Source organism: Pempheris klunzingeri, chromosome 9 (genome assembly GCF_042242105.1).
Source record: "Pempheris klunzingeri isolate RE-2024b chromosome 9, fPemKlu1.hap1, whole genome shotgun sequence".
NCBI lineage: Eukaryota > Metazoa > Chordata > Actinopteri > Acropomatiformes > Pempheridae > Pempheris > Pempheris klunzingeri.
In genome coordinates this window covers 22791613-22811693 of record NC_092020.1, presented here as the reverse complement: position 1 = coordinate 22811693, position 20081 = coordinate 22791613, and the positions used below count along the sequence as shown (strand labels likewise).

The following is a 20081-nucleotide window of genomic DNA, read 5'->3' as shown; positions in this document are numbered from 1 at the left end:
TATTTATGAAATAAATAACTTCTAAAATAAGATGTGTCGATGCTGCAACTCCTGGTTTTCTGCAACTCTGCAGCTTTTTTTGAAGCAACGGACAGGACACTTAAATATGGTTACAATTTGGCAAAGCATATACATAGTAGCGGTCTTACCTACATGTGTAGACCTTCATCTTCAAACAAATGTTGTGTAATGAACACGTTGAAACATTTTTAGTTACAGTTTCGATAATGTCCCGCTGTATGGAACTCTGAACTTCCACCATGATATACACTTTGTAAGCCCTGTATCTGTTTCACTTCCCCTCCCTCATGCTGCTGCCTACAGTTATTATCACCATTATCACAGTAGGCTGCTGTCAGAGCTCTGCTCTATCTCCGGTCATCCATTGAACAGGTTCCTGATCGTCAGCCTTATATCTGCTGAAACGAAAAACCACAACTCTTAACTGAATCGGGTCATATCAGCAGCCGGTAACTGCAGGAATGTCTGCCTCGTCACTTTTGTATGTGTGAACTGCTGGGCGAAAAGGTCAGTGGAGCTCAAATCATTTCTTGACAGCCAGCAGCAGTCAAAGCAGACTCATCTTTGACTGTAGATGATAAACAGTTCCAGCGATAATTTATTCTCTAATTGCGCAAATACGGGTCTTACTCATCCCTCCTCACTATTGCTCATAAACTGTACGTTCTATGGAAGCTGACGGGCAGTAATATGCTTGAAAGGGGATATTTTACTCCTCACATAGATTAAAACAGCACTTACTATAAGTAACAGATTTCATGGTTTTCCTACTTAGGTTGAAGGATTATGTGGTCACTTGTGTTGAGTTTCATGAACCTTGGGATGTTGAAATGTTTACAATCGTGTATCATTTCAAAACTCATTGTGCAAGAAAGCGGCCGGCCTCCTTTTTTTTTTTTAGAGCATTTAAGTTTAACTTTTCAGGTTTGTGCCAACAGCTGTACCCAAGTGAGAAATCCCTCCACAGGCCACTGACTGCCCGTGAAGCACTCCATTATGCATGGCTTCACTGTAAAATAACATCATTTCAACATAAAATTATGATTGACTAGGCTCCTTGAAATTCGGAATTGAACTGAAGCTGTTTCGATGCAACACAGAGTGCAGAGTTAGCTACATTTAAAGAGAAACTCCACCGATATTTGCATGTTTTATTATTCAGGGAAGTAGGACTCAATCACTCTTACAGTCCCTGGCGGGGAGGTTTAATGAAAAGACACTATCAATTGTAGGATCCAGCATTTTTGGAGCTTGACCAATATTAGTGTGTAAAAGTCAGGGCATCTCAGTCTCTGCTGCACCCTATTTAAATGAAGATAAACGGTCTCTTGCAAATCTCTCAACTTCATAGAAAGTTAATTTAACAGCTCCTGAGTTAGGGTTAAACATTGATAGGAGTTGCCAATTATGTTTATTTTTTTCACCAGCAAAGCAGTTTTAAGTCAAATCCTTCATCCGGCATGCTGCCTACTCATTACATCCTGAGCTGTGTTGTTAGCTTTCACATTCAAACCAGGATCAGTGCTGATCCATAAGTAAGAAGTCTGTGGCTGAAGTTAAAGTCTGGGGAAGTGGATACATTTACATTATAGAACATTCATTCATTTGGCAGACTTGGAATAAGTACATTTAAAACCAGTAGGAACAAGCTAGATGTCACCAAACAACGAAAGTACAACCCTCAAATAAGAATTTTAATGTTTTTCGTTCAGATCAAGCCACAGGACCGATCTGAGACACGTGTAAAATAAAAAAAATAAACCATTATAAGCTTCTACTGTCGTCAAAGCAGAGCAAATCAGTACATGCTGGGAAGTATGGTAACATGCTAACAGTGTTTCTGAAAACGGTTGAGTGAATGATCAGCCGGACATTTGGTATACCCACAAGTCTAAGATAGTGTATTTAATTCTTCATAATTTACTGTTAAAGAGATATTAATTGAATAAAGTTTATGAGTAACTTCTACCAAAAAGAGAGGACAGCAACTGACCATACATACACACCCCTCCATAGCTTACGTACACATGAACACACACCCCACTCTCTCACTCATTTGTAACAGCAGGAAGTTAGACGTACGCTGGAATGCTGGCAGCAGTCAACTCACCAGAGAGAGAGAGAGAGAGAGAGAAAGAGAGAGGGGGAGGGAGGGAGGGAGAGAAAAGGGGCTGAGCCATTGGGCACAGGCTGATCCACACACACTTTCAGAGCAACACACTCCCATTCTCACACACAAATCTCACACAGCAGCACTGGGGCGTGCGCAGGACGATATGCAGCAGTCACACCAAAGTGTCAGGACTTGGGACATGCTTGTTGGACTGACTGTGGACTAACAGCAGGGGGATATTTCAGAAGGAGGGATCCTCTTATCTTATCAGGTGGTGGTGTCACTCTGGGAGCAGTTTGGAGTGTCGGGGGTGAGTGTCCAGACTACAGCACCACTTGACTCCTGTGTATGACTCACTAAAGCTCTGCCTGGAAACTCCTTTGCTTTTGGTTATAATTTAAAAATCTGACTCGTCTCCGAGCCGGGAGCTGGTTGCAGTAAAACCTTCAAGTCTGGAATGTGAAACACGACTTTGATGTTATTTTGGATTTGTCGGTGTGAAGTGTGTGCTGCCAGTGAAAGGGGTGTGCATTCTTCTTGTTTAAGGGGGTTAGACAAGACTTTTGGCAACTTTGAAACCAAAACAAAGATGGAGCTCATGCTGTGGAGACTGCGTTAAAAATGGATGATAGATGCGGCGATGATTGATTGATGTGTCTTGGAAGTTTGGGAGTTTTGAGCGGCTAGCCTAGTCGCTGTCAGCCTCTCTAAACTCTACATCAGTGCCCTTTTCTCTTTGCCATTACGATGTCGGTGAAGTTGTATTTCGGGAAGCAAAAGTCACAAGTCAATCGCACATTCTTGGCATTGGTGTCGGCTTCTATTTCAGAAGTGGCGGGGCAAAGGTTTGGGGTTATGTGTGTGGCGCAGCCACGCTTTTACTCCAAGGAATTCTGTTTATGTTTGCAAGGTGGTCAGATGGTCAACTGCAGCTCTGGTAAACCCTTCAAGCCTGGATACTGTTTTCAATGAGTTAACAGTTGTGGACAATTCCTCCTGAGACTCCCGTCCTCTGACCTCCCCTCACCTCACCTCCTTCTCTGTGCTGGGTCTGAAGTCTTGCATAACCAGGGAGTTTAATCTTTGTCCTTCTTAAGGGGCTGCTGGATTAAAAAATCCAGTGTGACCTCTCACCATTTACTCAGTTAAATGACTTAACAGGGTGAGCCCCCCCCCCTCAACCTGCCTCCTCCAGCTCAGACCAGGGGTGCAGATAAGGGTGGTTCAGTCAGACGGCAGAGTGGATCTGAGGCTTTGGCGGTAGGCTGCCGGGCTCGCAGAGTGAAAGGCTGGTGATGCATGTGGAATGACATTCCAGACGCCCAGGCTTGTTGTATAACGGGGGGGAATGCGAGGCCAGTGAGGCTGGGGAGATGTCGGTCAGTCAACTGAGAGAGCTGCAGGGAATCATTTGAAAATTACAGACAGGGTGCCTGCCTGAAACGAGCTCAGACAAAGCGTTTGATGACAGATAATTTATGGACTTTTAACTTTTTGAAGTCGTAGTAGTAGAGGATCTTTGGAACAATCTAGTCTCCATTTGTCTGTTTACTATCATGTGTACTAACATGATTTGCAATAACCTGTTTTAAAGGTGATCTGCAAACAAAGATTGATTGATTGTTAATATATAACGAACTAAATTTGAATGGGAACTCCAAAATCAAGCCTGTAAACAGACTTTCCTGCCAAAATACTGTTTTAATGCAGCGAAGTTAAGTCATTAAGTCTGTGCTCCCATTTACTTTTGTGTCTTTTCGGTTCGTAGATTTAAATTCATAGAGCAGATAGAAATTGTGAAATGTTTTGAAACAGGCAAGTTAGAGACCCAATAATGTCATCAGATGACCATGCCAGGTGCATGATGGTCAAAACCACCCTTCAAAAGAAGCGTTTCAGCTTTTACTTTTGACATGAGGGCTTTTACCATGTTTGTCTTTTGGGATGGGAAAGATTTCCGTGTTTTGGCCTGCAAGTGTTCACGTCGCTGGACAACTCAAGGCGACTGTATGACTTGGCCGTGTGAGGGTTACAAAATACTGTTGGTTTAATAACCTCAAATACCAACTCTGGCAGAGATACACGTGTGTTTGGATTTCAGGCACAAGTGGTTTTTCCAATTGTCTTATATAAGATTGTGCAGCTGACAGCAGCACATCCAGTATAGCAGCATCTTGGTGTGTAAGTGTGACGGATAATCTTCACTCAGTGCTGTTACAAACCATTCAGCATCTGGCACCTTTATCTTTTTTTTTTTCCCCTCCTCTTATCTGGTTTTGTAAGTTTGTCAGCCAACACACACTGTAGTTCTCAGGAAAGAAAGCACAAGCCTTGATATCAACTTGTGGCCCTGAATTCCTCAGTGCTGAATTATTCATGGTATGTTGACTATGCACATACTCTGCATCATTAGTAGAGCTAATACAAATTGAATATTTGCGTGGGTCAAACTTTGCAGTGTGACAGTGTTGTTTGCCGCAGTGATGCCCACACCCCAGTCCAACCGAGCATCCACTGGGAGAATCAAGTGTTTGTTTTAGACATATTAAATTTGTTGTAATATACGTTCACCCAAACGGCAGGGCTTGTACTTTATATTTGCTCAGGACTAGTCATACAGCAGTGGAGGCTTTAATCTCCAAACAAGACACTTTTGTGTTCGCAAAAATGCTCCCACCCCCTCACTCTCCACTTCCATAATCCCTTCTTTAATATCTCACATTGCCAGTGGCATTTGCCTCCTGCAAAATGGAGGATCGGATTACTAATGTAAGGAATGTAATGGAGGAACATGATTGAACATGTCACTTTGGTGTTTGCATTTGGTGGCCTAACATGTTTTGCGATGCGGGATGGGTGAGATCACTACTCCCCTTTCCACAGTAGAGTCAGCCAAGGGAGGCTCAACAGGATCAGAGCTGGTACCAACTCCAAATGTCTGTAAAACCAGATCAAAAGCACTTGTTCCTCTGAAGCTGCTGCCCAGCTGACAAATCATCTTTGCTGGAAATAAGTTGCAAAAGAATTACAGCGTTTGTCTTCTTGTGAGAATGTGAGCAAAACACTGAGTAAGCTCCCCATACTGTAGTTCTGTTTGGCCCCGTGGTGGAATTCGGGCTTGTGTATGTCAGGGATACAGGCAGAGTTAAAACGCATTAAAGAGAAGCTCGGGCAAAGCAAACAGCAACCATCAGCATTAACCCCCTCGCTGCTGTCATTGGCTCGTCTCGCTGTGGTCCGTCCAGCCACTCGCATACTCTTTGATTCCACTTTATGCTTGTCAGCAATAGTTAACTGGGCATCATGTGGAGTTATTTGACATTTAACTGTTGTTCAAGAGGCATCAGAAAGTTGACAAATTAGTCAATTAAAATTGCAGCACTGACAGAGAAACAACAGAATGGCTGACAAAAGAGGAAAAAAAACAGACAAAACCCAACAAAGGCTTGTCTGTGAAAAGAGGCAGAAAGGGAAAAGCAAAGCAAGCAAACTTTTAGAAAATAAAAAGCACCACAAGAATCATTATTTGGTCTTTGCCAAAGCAGCAGGTAGAGTATCAGCAGCTCTTTGCAGTTGGCTGGTATTTATTTTCCAGCCTGACCAAGCTGTACCCACAACATGTAGCCACAAGCCCAGGGCTCCAAAGCATTTAGGCCATGCTGTGCCTGAGGTCTGCACCTGTCGGACTGATTGATGAAAGCTGCCACCTCCACAGCCTCGGTGCAGGTAGTCATGCACCACTACTCGCTGCCCACTTCACGATGAGCACTGCGGAGAACTATCTACACCTAGAGTTACTCCCAGTGAAGTAAAGAACTGGTTCAGTGCCTCATCAGGCCTAATTTATGAATTGTGAAAGAGCAGCGACTTAATGCAAGAAATGAGTACAAAAGGATCGTGGCTGCAGTCACATATTATTTTCATTAGTGATGAAATCTTCTATATATTCTGGATTTATCTTTTACCCTTTGAAATGTAAAAAAAAAAAATAGTGAAAAATGCCCCTCAGAACGCCCCAGAGCCCAAAAAGATGTCCATAAATTTCTTGTTTCATTAAACCAACTGTCCAAAAGCCAAATATATTTCATTTACTATCATATATATCAAACATAAGCAGCAAGTCCTCATGTTTGAGAAGCTGGAGCCAGGAAATCTTGAGCATTTTTGTTTGATATTGAATGATTTGATTAATTTATTATGAAAATAGTTGATTCATTTTCTTTTGAGTAATTGAGTAATTGATTGTGCGACATGTAGGTACGACTCTACAAACATTAGAAAAAGAAACAAAATAATTTGGGCTGCAGCTAATCATTACTTTCATTAATCTGTCTGCAAATATTTTTTTCAGTTACTTGATCAGTTGTTTGACAAATGAAATGTAAAACTATGGCAACCAAACAATGTTCACTTTTGAGAGTTTGAATGCAGCGAATCTGCGTCTTTTTCTGAAAAGCAAGTCGATTGATTGTTAACACTGTTGCATATTGATTCCATGTGCACCACTGATCAACCAGGTTATGATTCAGCTCCAAAAATGACTATTTTGGTCTATTGTGTGTGTGTGTGCTGCATGCTACAATCGTTTTAGCTCTAAAAAGGTCGAATAAATAAATGTTTCCAGATTCCAAGTCAGCTTGAGCCAATGTAAATTTAAAGATAAATGTCTAACTTGCTGGTAAAAATCCCAACTAGTGAAACTAAATAATGCACAACATGCGGCAGGCACACAAACTCAGCAGCAGCCTCTTCTTTTGGAGTCACTTGAGTTTATCTTGCAACACAATCAGCAAACCCACACGATGTGGGTCACTTTCTGAATCGAAAGATGTTAAAAATAACAAACAAGGGAGTCCTTGTGTCCCTGTATTGAGGCTCGGTGTTGGACAAAGGCTGCATTCTTTATCCGACCCACAAGTTGGATCTCTTCACGCTCAGAGTTTCCATGGCTGCTGCCCTTCTTTGAGACATTTTAGTCTCTGCTGCTTTTAATATTCCCCAGTTCCCCCCTCATTAGGAGCGAGGCATACTGTACAAATTGTGACGTCGTGAAAGTGGACTTTTCCAGAGGCGGGTGTTTCCCTTCAGGTGGGAGTGGTCACAGCTGAAAGGAGGAACTGTCCATTCAATGCTCCTCTGTTCAGTTTTATACAGAAATTCCACACTGCATATTTAAAATGTTGGGCAGAGAGTTACCTATAGACTTACATTGACATTTAATCTGTCATCTGTCTGTGCTGCTTGGTTCAGACTGTACTGGGACATAAAGAGGACTGCTCCCCCTTTTGTTAGATAAACATTGACCTTTTAAAGCTGTGTTTTTCTCATCATTTTATTTTTTTTAATTTCTTTTTGTCCAGTTTTGGGAAGCGATCAGCGGGCAGCCTGCGACGTGGATGTGAGTGCATCGTCCTGGAACCATCAGAGATGATTGTGGTGAGTCCCATTTTTTTCAGAATTTTAGCATGCAGGTATCAAAAGCATTACTTTATACACACACACACACAACTTCAAACACACCACATTATATACTCACAATAGAATGGTCATTTTTCTTTTAACAAAGCTTTTCCTGCTATACAACTCCAGACAAATGGTGGAAAACAACAGCATTCAGCCACAGAGAACATACTCCCCTTTTCCCGCCCAGATGATAATGTTCTAGCTCATATACCACCTGTCATTCCTGATCTAAATAATCCCTTATTGGGCTCCCGAAGACTGAAATTTCTCCATCAGAGTCATGATTATATGTGATAGTCATGATAATGATTACTGATTTTATATTTCCTCCATGTTTTAAGAGTGGGCTGTACCCCTGTGGATCACCAAGCCTACATTACCTACAGCAGAGTACAGCTATAATTTGAACCAGCATCCTTAAGAGCTGAGATGTTTTGTACTAATCTGTGTAAGTGCCTCCTATTGACATTTCATCACAGCCTTAAAGCACAGCAGCTGTATTTAACTGCGTCTTTGCTGGAGTCCAGCACGTGTGTGAGGTTGCTTGAGTCCAAGGCTGGTAGGAACTCTGACCCAGTTTTATGGCAAATCAAATGCAGGCTCGCAGAAGATGTTGTTGAAATCATACAGAAGCAAGAGGTAGTAGCACAATACTATCATCTGTTGACCAGAATCCCTCGGAGGCCTGCAGATCAGAACAGATGCAGCTTGGCTATGAGACAAAATGGTCATGCAAATTCAGAAAAAGCTGCTTGAAAATGTATGTACAGTGTATTTGCTCCAATTCGATGGCACGCTACATAAGATAGGAAGAACTTGAAAATTGCAGGCTAGAATATGACCGGATTGGAGGTGTGGAGAGTTGAATTTAAACTGGACTGGAGATTTGTTTTAAGAGGTTTCGACATTCTTCTGAATGCCATCTTCAGTTGTAACTCCTAATGAAAAACAGTCAAAATAGAGCTGATAACGATAAATAGAGCTGTAACCTATAATTATTCTCTTTATCGATTAATCTGCAGATCAGTTTCTTCACTTATCGGCTCATTGCATTAAAATATCAGCAAATAGTGAAAATGTCAGTCGCGATTTTCTAAACCTCGTGTTATTAGAACAATAGTCTAAAACATAGAATATTCAGCTTAATAACACATGGGACAGAAATGCAGAAAACCCTTAAAACTGAGAAGTTGGAACTAGAGAATGTTTTGCATTTGTGCTTGAAAAATGACTTTAATGATTAATTGATTATCAATATATTTGCATATTAAGTTTCTGTTCATCGACTCATTTTCCAACATTTAGAACTCAAGAAGCCTTTCTGATGGACACACGCATCATCTTATCCATTTCAGTGTTTGATATGAACCTTCACAGGTGTTTTTATTGGGGTTTTTTTGGTTGTTAGAATAAATGTTCTCATCGGACCGTCCACAAATCCACCCTCCAACAGATTCATATTGAAATTCATTTTGACGGAGGAAGTAATTTCTATGAAAAACAATTCAATTGGGAACACACACACACACACACACACACACACACACACTTGCCACAGGACGCATAAAAAAAACGCAATTAACATAATTAATATCCTGTTGACCAGCTGCAGGTTATCTGCAGCTGAACAAAGCTGTGCAAACATTTAGTCCACTTTGGCCAGTAAAACTGCACTCACTGAGACAAATGAAGCCAACATGTCAGACCATGTGACTGCTGACTGACCATTTGGCTGCTATCATGGGATACTGCCACCTTAAAATCACACGCGTGCTTGCGCCCTACTCGCTCACCCTCCACCATTTCTAGCACATACAAATCTGGCATTCTTCCCGCCGACTTCTTTAAGGGAAGACATCAAACATCTAACATAACACACGTCTTGTCAGTAACAACTAGTTGTTGCCGCTGCCGTCACAGCACATCTCAGTAATCTGCGTCTCTCGTGCTGTAATTGCTGTGTCTCCATGAATGTGCTTCTTAGATGGGGGGGCCTCTGTGAGCTGAGCCTGTATCAGCCACACACAAACCCCTCAGTAATAACACCCTCTGCTCAGCTCGCTGCAGACACTTTGTGGCCTTACCCCTTTTTGCTACAATAGGTGCCAACCCGCCCTATAATTACTGAGGAGGGTTTTCTGCCCCTGGAATATAGATACATATGGATAAAAGCCCTCTGCTACAAGTTTGAGACACACACACACACAGACGGACGCACTCATGCGGACCTGCAGTTACAAACATGAGCAAAGAGACTAACACATCAAAAGGAAGAAAAATAAGCCGCTCACGTGTCCCTACTGTACACACACACACACACACACAGAGACAGACAGACAGACAGACAGACATGCATGTACACATTACTCCGAGATTTGCAATTAGACACACAATCACACTTATGCTCTCACTCGCGCACAACTTCCCTGCCGTTGTCATGGCAGCAGTTGGTACAGCAGAGAGGGAGATTTTGGTGTAATCCCAAAGGCTGAGCACTGTGAAATGTGAAGCCGCAGTGAAAGTAGCAAGTGAGAGAGGATGAGGAATGGGTCCAAAAAAAAAAAAAAAGAAAGAAAGAAGCAACTTAAACATGTCATTCCATCATGACCCGAAGCAGCCAGGCAGCAGAAGTCTCATTTAAGAAGTATTTAACCAAAAATACTGTAGAATATGATTTCACTGCTAAAAAGGGAAAAGTGCTATGTTAAAGCGGCATCCTGTGCCAGTTTCCACTTGGAAAATGTTTTTTTTTCCCCTCCTCCATCCTCGTTTTAACATGTAATTTAATTGTGGTTAATGTGTTTAACAGAGATGGAGAGAGTTCAGTCTATTCTATCTGCTTGTCTCTCACTCCATCGGACTCTGTTTATCACGGTCTGTCAATCAGTCTACTCTGAGCTCTCGTCTCCCTCCCTCACCCCGCCCCCCGCGCTTCTTTCTCTCTCCGTCTCTCTTTTGGTGTTGTGAGCACCCTTTGACGTAGGTGTGCATTGTGCAGCCCACACTCACTTCTATTTTTACGCAATAAGAGGGGTGGGAGGAAGGGAGGGAGGAGGTGGAGGAATCGGAGATGGAGGGTGGGGTTTTTGGGATGAGCGCGTGTGTGTTTTGTGGGTTGTGTGGAGAAGGGCGTGAATGAAGACATAGGCAGTCACACCCCCCTCTGCCCGTCTCCCTCTCTCCCTCCCTCCCTCCCTCCCTCCCTATCACTTCCAGGTTGACTATATGGATGAAAATGAGGAGTACTTTCAGCGACAAGCCTCGCACAGACAGTCCCGCCGGCGCTTTCGTAAGATCAACCAGAAAGGGGAGAGACAGACAATCATCGACACCGTGGATCCATACCCCACCGGAAAGCCACCCATAGCCCGGGGATACCACACGGTGAGTTGCCCCCCCCCCGTGCTATGGCTCTGTGTTTACCCTCGCTGCGGTGGATTGCTGTACACTTCAGAGGCGGCTCGATGTTGCTCTGCTGCCGTGTTGTGCTGTGTTTGTGTGTCGTGCTCCCTCTTCAGAACCTGTTGTGCCGTCTTGCTTCAGATTGTAGTTGAATCTTTGTGTTCCCCGCTACATCATCTTTGTGATTTCTCTCTGTTTGGTGGCCTTAGCCGCCCCTCGGTTGTAGGTTGTGCATTTGATGTCTTGTGTCCGGGGGAAGAGCGCCCCTTGTCCCTACAAGTTGCGCTTCAAGCCTGTTTTTCTGATCTTTGCACTGAGCTTTCCTCCTTGTAGCGTTTAATTGTCGTTTTACCCTTCCTTGCTAGATGAAAAGTTGCTGCACTTGTCTGTCATGTTTGTTGCTTCTGCTGACTTCAAGATATTTAGTGGTTTGTTAAGCATCCTTAATGCTGTAGCTTTTCAGTGCTTTACCTGCCTCCTCCAAAGGCCTGTTTGTTTGTGCTTCTTATGATCGTCAGAATAATCATCTGGTGTGACTATTTTTCTTTTTGTATCCATGCAAACCTGAATTCTGCACCTGAACACTCACCTCACCAATGCATCACTTAGGCACCTGTCATTAGTCATTTCTGCAGTTATGAGGATGATTAATATGTCGGCGTGTTTCAAAGCAAATTGATGGTGCATATATTTATGTAGGTCCTTGGTTTTACAGGTAGAGTGGGTAGAGTGGAGAAGGAACCTTTGCTCAAATGCATATTGCTGTTTGATGATCATTGAATGATCATTAAGAGAGAAGAGAAAGTAGAAATATGTGCCTATAAAGCACTGGTTCTTAACTTAGAGAGATAAGAAGATTGTAAAAAATGCTAAAACTTTTTAAAACTTACTACATAAAATTCAGTTTTGGGGCTCTTCTATAATAATGTCTCAGACTTGAGAAATAGTGTTACAGCTTTACATCCTCTGGCCTCAAAACAAAGGACACACAGCTGTGATGAGGGGTTTGGTGATGACATTATATTATTATGTGATTTATTCATATGGAACTATGTAGAGGGAGAAAAAGATTTTTTTTGGAAAAGGAGAACATTGTGGGGGTCACATGGTGTCTTTATCAATGAGTCTTACAGCTGATCCATTCTCATAAACTCTCATTTACATACTCAACAAATCACCAAATCCAAATTAGACTAAATGCTTTGTTTGATCTTAGATTATACTGACTACTAACTAAGTACAGTATCAGCATGTTAGAAGCTGATCACATCAGAAATCCTTGTATTTCGGAGGATAGTTTCGATGATACTGACTATGAGAAATGAAAGCGGTAAAGTGGTTCAGTGCTCTCACTGTGTAAAGCCTCAACCAATCACGGTGCCACATTTGTGGAAGAGTATTGACTTTAACCACGAAGGGATTCGTCTCCAGCAGGGGAAGAGTTAGTCGCCTATTGCGTTGCACCAGGCTTTCCGTGCTCTCTTTCCCTGGGAATAGGAAGCAAAGCATTTTCACACTAATGATGTGAATACCCAGCATGCAGTTGTTACACACAGTTTTTCCTGTTCTGCACAATTTCACTGCATTCCCCTCATTCCTGACGTTCCCCGGGGGGTTCTGTCAGTGTACCCAGCTCTTCTTGGAACAATCACGCTTAAAAAGGGAAAATGCAGCAAACGTCATCTTGCCCCAGCCCCACCCTGTTTCCTAAATTTAGACTCGCTGTGTTGTAGTTTCAAAAGACTGCACTGAACTTTCTCATGGCCCGACATCTGCCGTCACACACTCGGCGCTCCTTGCTCTAGTACCGTTCCTGTGGGAAGGATGGAGCGGGTGCCATGGCAACCAGCAGTCCCAAATGGGCTCAGCTCGAGTGCACTTAGAAGTACAGTAGGGAAGGGAGCTAACTTAGCAAGAGTGCAGTGCTGCTGCTGCTGCTGCTGCTGCTGCTGACAGAGGGGTGGAGGGGGGCAGAGCGACAGAGAAGCAGAATCTGGGCGGATGCTAAGCTGACATAGCAAGCTAATCTCCAGCATTTAGAATGCCAGGCACCGCTCAGATTTTCCTCCCTCCTACCCCGAGGCATATTTAGGAGGTGAGAAATGCACCGCAGAGAAACTGGGATTGAAGAAAGGAAATCTCTCCGGCAGGCAAGGTTTTTATTCAGCTTAGTCACTCCTCTGAAGGCAAACGTGAGGCTAGGTACGAAAACATCAGAGGAGCCACTGTTCTGAAGGTTTCAAAGCTTCTCTAATGTCAGAAATACTGTAGGTGAATCTTTTATTTAGGGAGGAGGTGACTGGTTTGATTGTTGACTCTGTTGATCCATTTTTTTTGATTGTTTAGTGTTTGAATTTACATAAGATAGTGAAAAACAGTCAATCACAACAGTCTAAAGAAATATTCAAGTTACAAAAAATGACACATCCTCACATTTGAGAAGCTTTTGCTTGACAAGTTGCTTATTAAGCAAATAAGCGAATTATTAATTGATTATCAAAATTATTGTTTAATTGCTGTGGAATCAACCGTGTGCTTCAGCTCTCGCATTTGTCTGACATTAATACAATACGGGGACATAGAATAAACTGTGTGGTGGGAGATGTTCTTTTATTCAAGTAAAACTATTGATATCACAATACTAGTCTTACACTTAAAAAGCTCTTACTAATCAGCAAAATGTACTTGAAGTAATCAAAGTAAAAGTACTCATTATGCTGAACTCACTATGGCCTTTGTCAAAGTTATAAAATTATATATTTTGATATCTATATATCATATTATTATTATTACGGATGCATTTATACTGTATATAAGCAGCAATTTAATGGTGTAGCTGGTAGAGTTCATTTTAACCTCTGTTAGGTAGTTTATTCTATAATAGTGCAACATATTTTGTGAAGTACAAGTACAAATCTCCTTTTCACCACTTAAACAAGACTTTAATTTTTAAAAAATGGCATTCATCATTTTAGAGAAGTAATTCCTGCACCAAGTTATTGCTGCCGCAAGGTAGCTGAAAAAACAGTGTTTATGGTCATCAGGTTATTTCAGATGAGATTATTGTTGTTGTGAAAAGTGGAGTCAAATCTTCGTTTAAACATTTGATGGCACAGTTCTGCCATCAGCTCTTGTGATCATGATGAGATGTCACGCACCAATTGTCAGCCACCATTCTTAGCATTGCATTAAGTTCCGAAATGGGTAACGCTTTGCCAGTAGCCTTGATAGCCGGCGAGAGATAGTTCTGTAACAAGGTCGCAGGTTTGATCCCTGCGGTGGGCAGAGCGTCTGTGAGCAGCTGTGTCACACTGAACATACTCGGTCATTGTTAGTTGCTCAGGAGAGTGCCAGCTTGATACCTAAAATGAAAATGTAATGCTAACCCAGTAGTGGAACTCCCACTGGGAGTGCTGACACACACAGCAACCCCCCCAGGCCCCCACTCTCCACTATGATCTGAAGCAGAGCTATTATCTGTGTGAAGTGAGGTTTATGTGAGGTCTATTTGGCTGTTAGGGTTCAAACATAATGCAGGTTATTTCTTGAACATATAATAATGAGCCTGAGAACAATATTCATGCAAATTAATGTCTGCATTTGGATTTGTTGGTGGTCTGGTGGTTGATTATATGGTGGGGTTTTTTTTGGTATCTTTTTAGATCTGCCAATTGTCACATGTACTCTAATGAGCCTGTGTAATCTAAAAATTGCCTCAACATAAGCTTTTGTTGTAGTCTGAGCTGGATAAGAGCACAGCACCAGAGGATCTGAAATGCATCCATCAGGTAGTCAAGTAATTAATGTACTTGTTCACTTATCATATTACTGATTCAGTGTGACATATTCATGTTTGCCACCTTCTGGTTTGCGGGTGTTATTTTGCCCTAACCAGTCATTAGATTTGACTTGAAACAACCTGTACAGCAGCATTGATCTCATCCATGATGGCTGCTGCTGTTTTTGTTCTTCTTACTTCTTAATCCCACCTACAAAGCTGATAAGTAATAAGCCCAACACCCAACCTATGTGGGTCACTGGAGAAACGGGGGATGTTGACATTGATTGAAGTTGAGTTCACGCACAATTTGTGGCAGAACACATTTAACAAGTCGTACTTGAGCTCTATATTTTTTCTGGCTTAGATGCAACTTCATTATAGTAATGCAGGCCTGTTGTGTTAGTGTTTTAGCCTGCCCAAAGACAAGAATAGACTGACCTTTGCAATATTTCTAAGGTGAAAGATGGCAGTTTTGGCTTTAGCACTAATGCACTGGTCAGATTTATAGTCTGAGTCAAAGACCACGCCTACTACTACACATTAAAAGCTTTTGATTTAAAGCATGGCGTAAAATACTCCTCTTTTATTTTTATACCTCCATCCCTGGCCAGCTAAGTTTTATCGCCAAGATGATTTTCTCTCCATGTGGGGAATATTCTGTGTTTTTTTTTGTTTTGTTTTTACTTGAGACATGTAGCTGATGCTCTCATCTGAAGTGTCTGAAAAGGAGCACAGCTGTGGTTTGAGCTTACATTTGTAGTTAGCCATAATTAGAAGCAAAGATCCAGGAATTTAAATGATAGATTTAAAGATAGATGCATAAAAATACACTTCTGTTTCCGTAGATGTGTCTTGGATAAGTCAGGGCAGTGAAAGAGGACAGTGTTTAGGAGTCAACGCATGTCTTGTGTGTGCTCGGAGCAGAGCAAGGCTCCTGAGTGTTAAACTTGGGTGTCTTGTTCAGAACGGACACCAGTTATTTCCAGCATCTCGCTCTCTTCTGCTCACACACTTGATCTTTCTATATTCTCCCAAGCAAAGGCTCATAATCTCCATCTCTCAGACACTCGCCATTTTGCACTTTATCTCACACTCTCCATCTCCTCCTCTAATATCAACAGCCATTTGTGCTGTCGACCTGCCGTACACACACACACACACACACACACACACACACACACACACACACACACACACACACACACACACACACACAGATCCTCTCTCTGATCTCCCACTCTGCCACTCGTTTAATGTTTTTGTGCAGATTCTGTCACTCAGTTTGAAATGAAATGTTGACGTAGTGGCCATCAAGGCCTCGTGTCTACTGAAGGCTACACTCATGATTTTATCCATAACAGGTTATGATCATTTCCAAAACGTCCCTTACCCCTTGTCCTCTTTTTTTTTTTTTTTTTCCCTTCTCTCCTCTGCTTGCTGTTAAACTCTCCTCTTGCACACCTCCTCAGACACCCCAAACCCTCTGAGCAGATGAGTAATATTCTTCCTCTGGGTTTATCCATTGGCTAGCCGGGCATCCAAGGCCCCAAACAGCTGTTCTATAATTATACAAGCAGCAGGAGGCAGACAATCAATACTCCTTTTACTCTTTTCCTCCACCCGGACGGCCTGGTGGTTAGCGAGGCCGCCCTGCAATCAGAAGGTCACAGGTGTAATCCCCGCACCAGCCAAAGTGTCCATCAGCAATCATGTGCTCAGTTGGAGTGTCCTTGACAGTGACATTGCTCTCTCATCACCAGACTGCTTTTTAATTGATACATGTGGACGTGGAGTTATTGTAGATAAGGATGATTCCTATGTCAGTGTCTCTGACAAGAATTTATGTTTCAGAGCTCTTAAATCTAACATGCTTTAGTGCCTGTGTATGTACGAGGTGATGTTGAGACAGCAATATAATTACAATAAATGAATGCAAAGGTTGGGAGTCTCCACGGGTCTCCGAACTTCATTTTTTCTGTTTAATATAGATCCAGATCCAACAGTCAGTTAGCTTAGCTCACCTTATATGCTAGAAGCTTGTCTGATCCTGTCCAAGGCAGCAAAATCTACCTGACAGCACTAATTAACATTGGTATATGATTCAATTATTTTTTGTTTAACCTTACAAAAATCATGCCGCTTTCCCCCTCTGTGCTCCACTAAGCTCACTGGATGCTGGCTGCAGCTTGATATTTACCATACAGACACGAGGCTGGTATTGAAATTCTCATCTAACTAACCCGACCAAACATCCAAGCTAAATCGAACTATTCCTTCAGTAACACATGTTCTTTATTTAGGTAGCTCATCCTGCCTGTGAAGTCGGCGTTAGCATAAGCAGCTACACTGCCGAGTGCTCTCTGTGAGCTTACATTGACGCGTTTTCTCTACTTTGAAGTTGTTTTTTTCAGTTTTCTTTTTTTTTTATTTGAGAAAGAGAATTTCACATGACATTGATTTTTTTTTTTTTTTTTTTTTTTTTTTTTTTTTTAAACTTTGTGGAGCAACACGTCCCCTTCTTTTCATGTACAAAGAGGCTAAGTTTGTATTTGTGATTATGCCTGGTAGATGTTTGATACTCCATACTGTATCTACACCACCAATGCACCCCGGAGTTTCAGAACATTTGAGCCTCAACTAACTTACTAACTATACTTTACGAATAATCTGTCCATTCTTTTTTCAGTTGCTCAATTTGGCCTGTGTTATGTGGGATCAAAGTGAAAAATTTCTAAGGCGATCTCTCAGAAATGTTCATAACCCAAAGATATTTTGTTCACAATGATGAGAAGAAAATCCCAACGTTGGAGAGGGTGGAGCCAGCAAATATTTGGCAACTTTACGTGATAAATGTCTTGAGTCTTGATTGCTATAGCTGGCGATTCATTCGAAAAATCTATTAATTGACTAATCATTTCAGGCCTTCTAAAATAATTTAATTGAATTTGCATAATATTGGCCAGAAAAAATTGGTTTCAGAACAGTGAGCACTATGACTGCAGGAATGAGGGAGCGGCTGAGAGCTTTCTCCATCATGATCTCTCATGTTTGGGGTGATTATACTGAAGGTTTCAAAGTGAATTTGGTAAAAAGAAAGTGAATTTAAAACCACTATACGTCGCAACTTATAATTGGAGTCTTATTGTCTTTTTTAGAGGTTGAAAATACCCTGCAGTGGTAATGAGGAGGTTCACACGTCAAAGTGATCTGTTCAGTAATCTTCAGGCATGCTGAATGGGAATATGTGTGTGCAAGCCAGAATAATAATACCTCCGTCTGTGTGTTCCCTACCTGTCCTTGGCTTAGAGCTCTAAGAAACCTAAATTCTCACCTTGAAAATGTATTTACCTGCTGAGTCCTAGAACAATGAAAAACATTTTGCCAGTAGGATGATATAATCTTTGTTTTCAACACAAACTAACTGTTGGTTTGTCTACCTTACCATAGAAATCACTTGTCTTCATAGACATGGATGCACCAGGAAAAGCAGCAAGCTTAAAAGCTTTTTAGAGCTTTTGTCTCACTGGGCAGAAAGTACGTTTTAGGTCTCATTACACAGTTCAATCAATTTTTTTTTAAAGATTCTAGGATGCAGTTGGAGGCAGATCCGTTCAGTCTCTGTCGAACATTGAACTTTTGTCTCAGTTTGGTGCAGAGTGTTACGTTTTAACATGTCAGAGCAGCTTTCACTCACTTTTTCTCTCATCCTCCACTGGCAAGTGGCGTGTTTGATAACTTTCATCTCCTCTGCTTCTTTTCATGGCTTTCTCCTTTAACCTGGCTCCCAGGAATGCAATAAACCTCAGGTACCGTATCTATTAACAATGTTGTCTGTTGTGTGTGTCCTATTTTGGTGTGAGTGTGTGTGTGTGTTCTGTTTTTCTGCGTTTTCCTTGCTGTCTGTGTTTGTGTTTCCCCCAGAGGTTTTTATCTGCGTCTGTTCCCCGTCTGTCTGTCTGTAGCTACTGGTTGACTTCTTTAATAAATGCCTTCCATTTGCTGGCCTGGTGGCTGATAAAGACGAGCACCACACTCCAATTGTATTACCGAAACACCAACAGCAACATGAATTTAATTCTTTTAAAGCAACCCTGATTTAAAAATGCTCCATCATCTGCTTCCACATGTATTACCCTGCTTTGGATCTGAAGAATAAGCGTGCTTGGTTGAGAATGGACCTCATGACGGAGAAACGATAAACATCACTCTGGTGCAGCTTATGGGCCTGTAAACTGAGATAATGGCAACAATCAGCTGATTGAGGTGCATGGTATCTCAAACAGCGTGCCTCTCTGCTGATGAGCTTGATAATGGTATTGACTGTCTTTAGGCTCTATGGATTATTATTATCCCTGCTGTGTGGGTGTGGTTTTGGTGGGTCTTGCCTCACTGTCGTGCTGATGTACTGATGGTGCTGTTAATGCGCTAAGTGTTTGATTATGATGGTTGTGAAAGACATTTATTCAAGCATAACACAGCTATTCAAAAATGAATCTACTATATGTTCTGCACTGACTTAAGTTATAAAGCACGTAAACATGGAGGCATGCTAGTCTCTAATCTGTCTGGAAGCAGTTTGTATCACATCTCAGTGTATCATCACGGAGTCCTGCAGTGTCCAAGCAGAAATAGATGGCAAGGAAGAGGTTGAAAAGATCAGAGCTCAAGGTGTTGAGCAGTCAGACCTGCTGAGAAATGCGAGAGCGGGGAGAACAAACCTGCCACTCTCGGCCGCAGAAAAGCCAAGCTCCTATTTTTAGAGCTGTCCTTTGTGACAACCTGCTCTGCTTCAGCTGTGCAGAGATACAAAAGCCTCAGTTCTGAATAGACATTGTGTCGAAACTGCAGCGGTGAAAGAAGAAACAGTTCGTTGCATGCTATGTCCTGCATTCTGGCCTCCTGCATTCCTTCATCTTTGGATGATTTATTCAAAATTATGCAGATGAGCTTTTAGGGCTCCAACTTACAATTGAATTATTATCCCAAATTATCAATTAATCTGTCAAAATAATCAATCCATCATCATTTGCTCCATGAAATTCAACAAAATGTAGTTGGCATATTCAGAAATCTTCTGTCAAACTGTCCAAAACACACAGATTTATTTCCTCTGATGGGAAATGCAGGAACCAGTGGGTAACAGTGGTTAATCGACTAGTTTAGAGCTTAGTCAGCAAATATTCTCATCATTGATTAATCTTTTAAGCTAGCTGTTACATCATTTTTAAAGGAGTAATGACGGTGAAGATGACTTGGTTGTCAAACATGGCCCCGATGATTGAAGATGGAGTTCTTGGGTTT

General features: G+C 41.9%; 1 protein-coding gene across 3 annotated transcripts in view; it reads left to right on the top strand.

The window, feature by feature from the left end:
* The window catches only part of rapgef2b (Rap guanine nucleotide exchange factor 2b), a 103273-nt gene that overhangs the window by 41204 nt on the left and 41988 nt on the right, over window positions 1-20081 (top strand). For all 3 annotated transcript variants that reach the window (XM_070836505.1, XM_070836504.1, XM_070836503.1), the window contains exons 5-6: window positions 7495-7570; window positions 10814-10981. In XM_070836505.1, the coding sequence (XP_070692606.1) occupies window positions 7495-7570; window positions 10814-10981 (244 nt within the window). The remainder of the gene's footprint in view (window positions 1-7494; window positions 7571-10813; window positions 10982-20081) is intronic.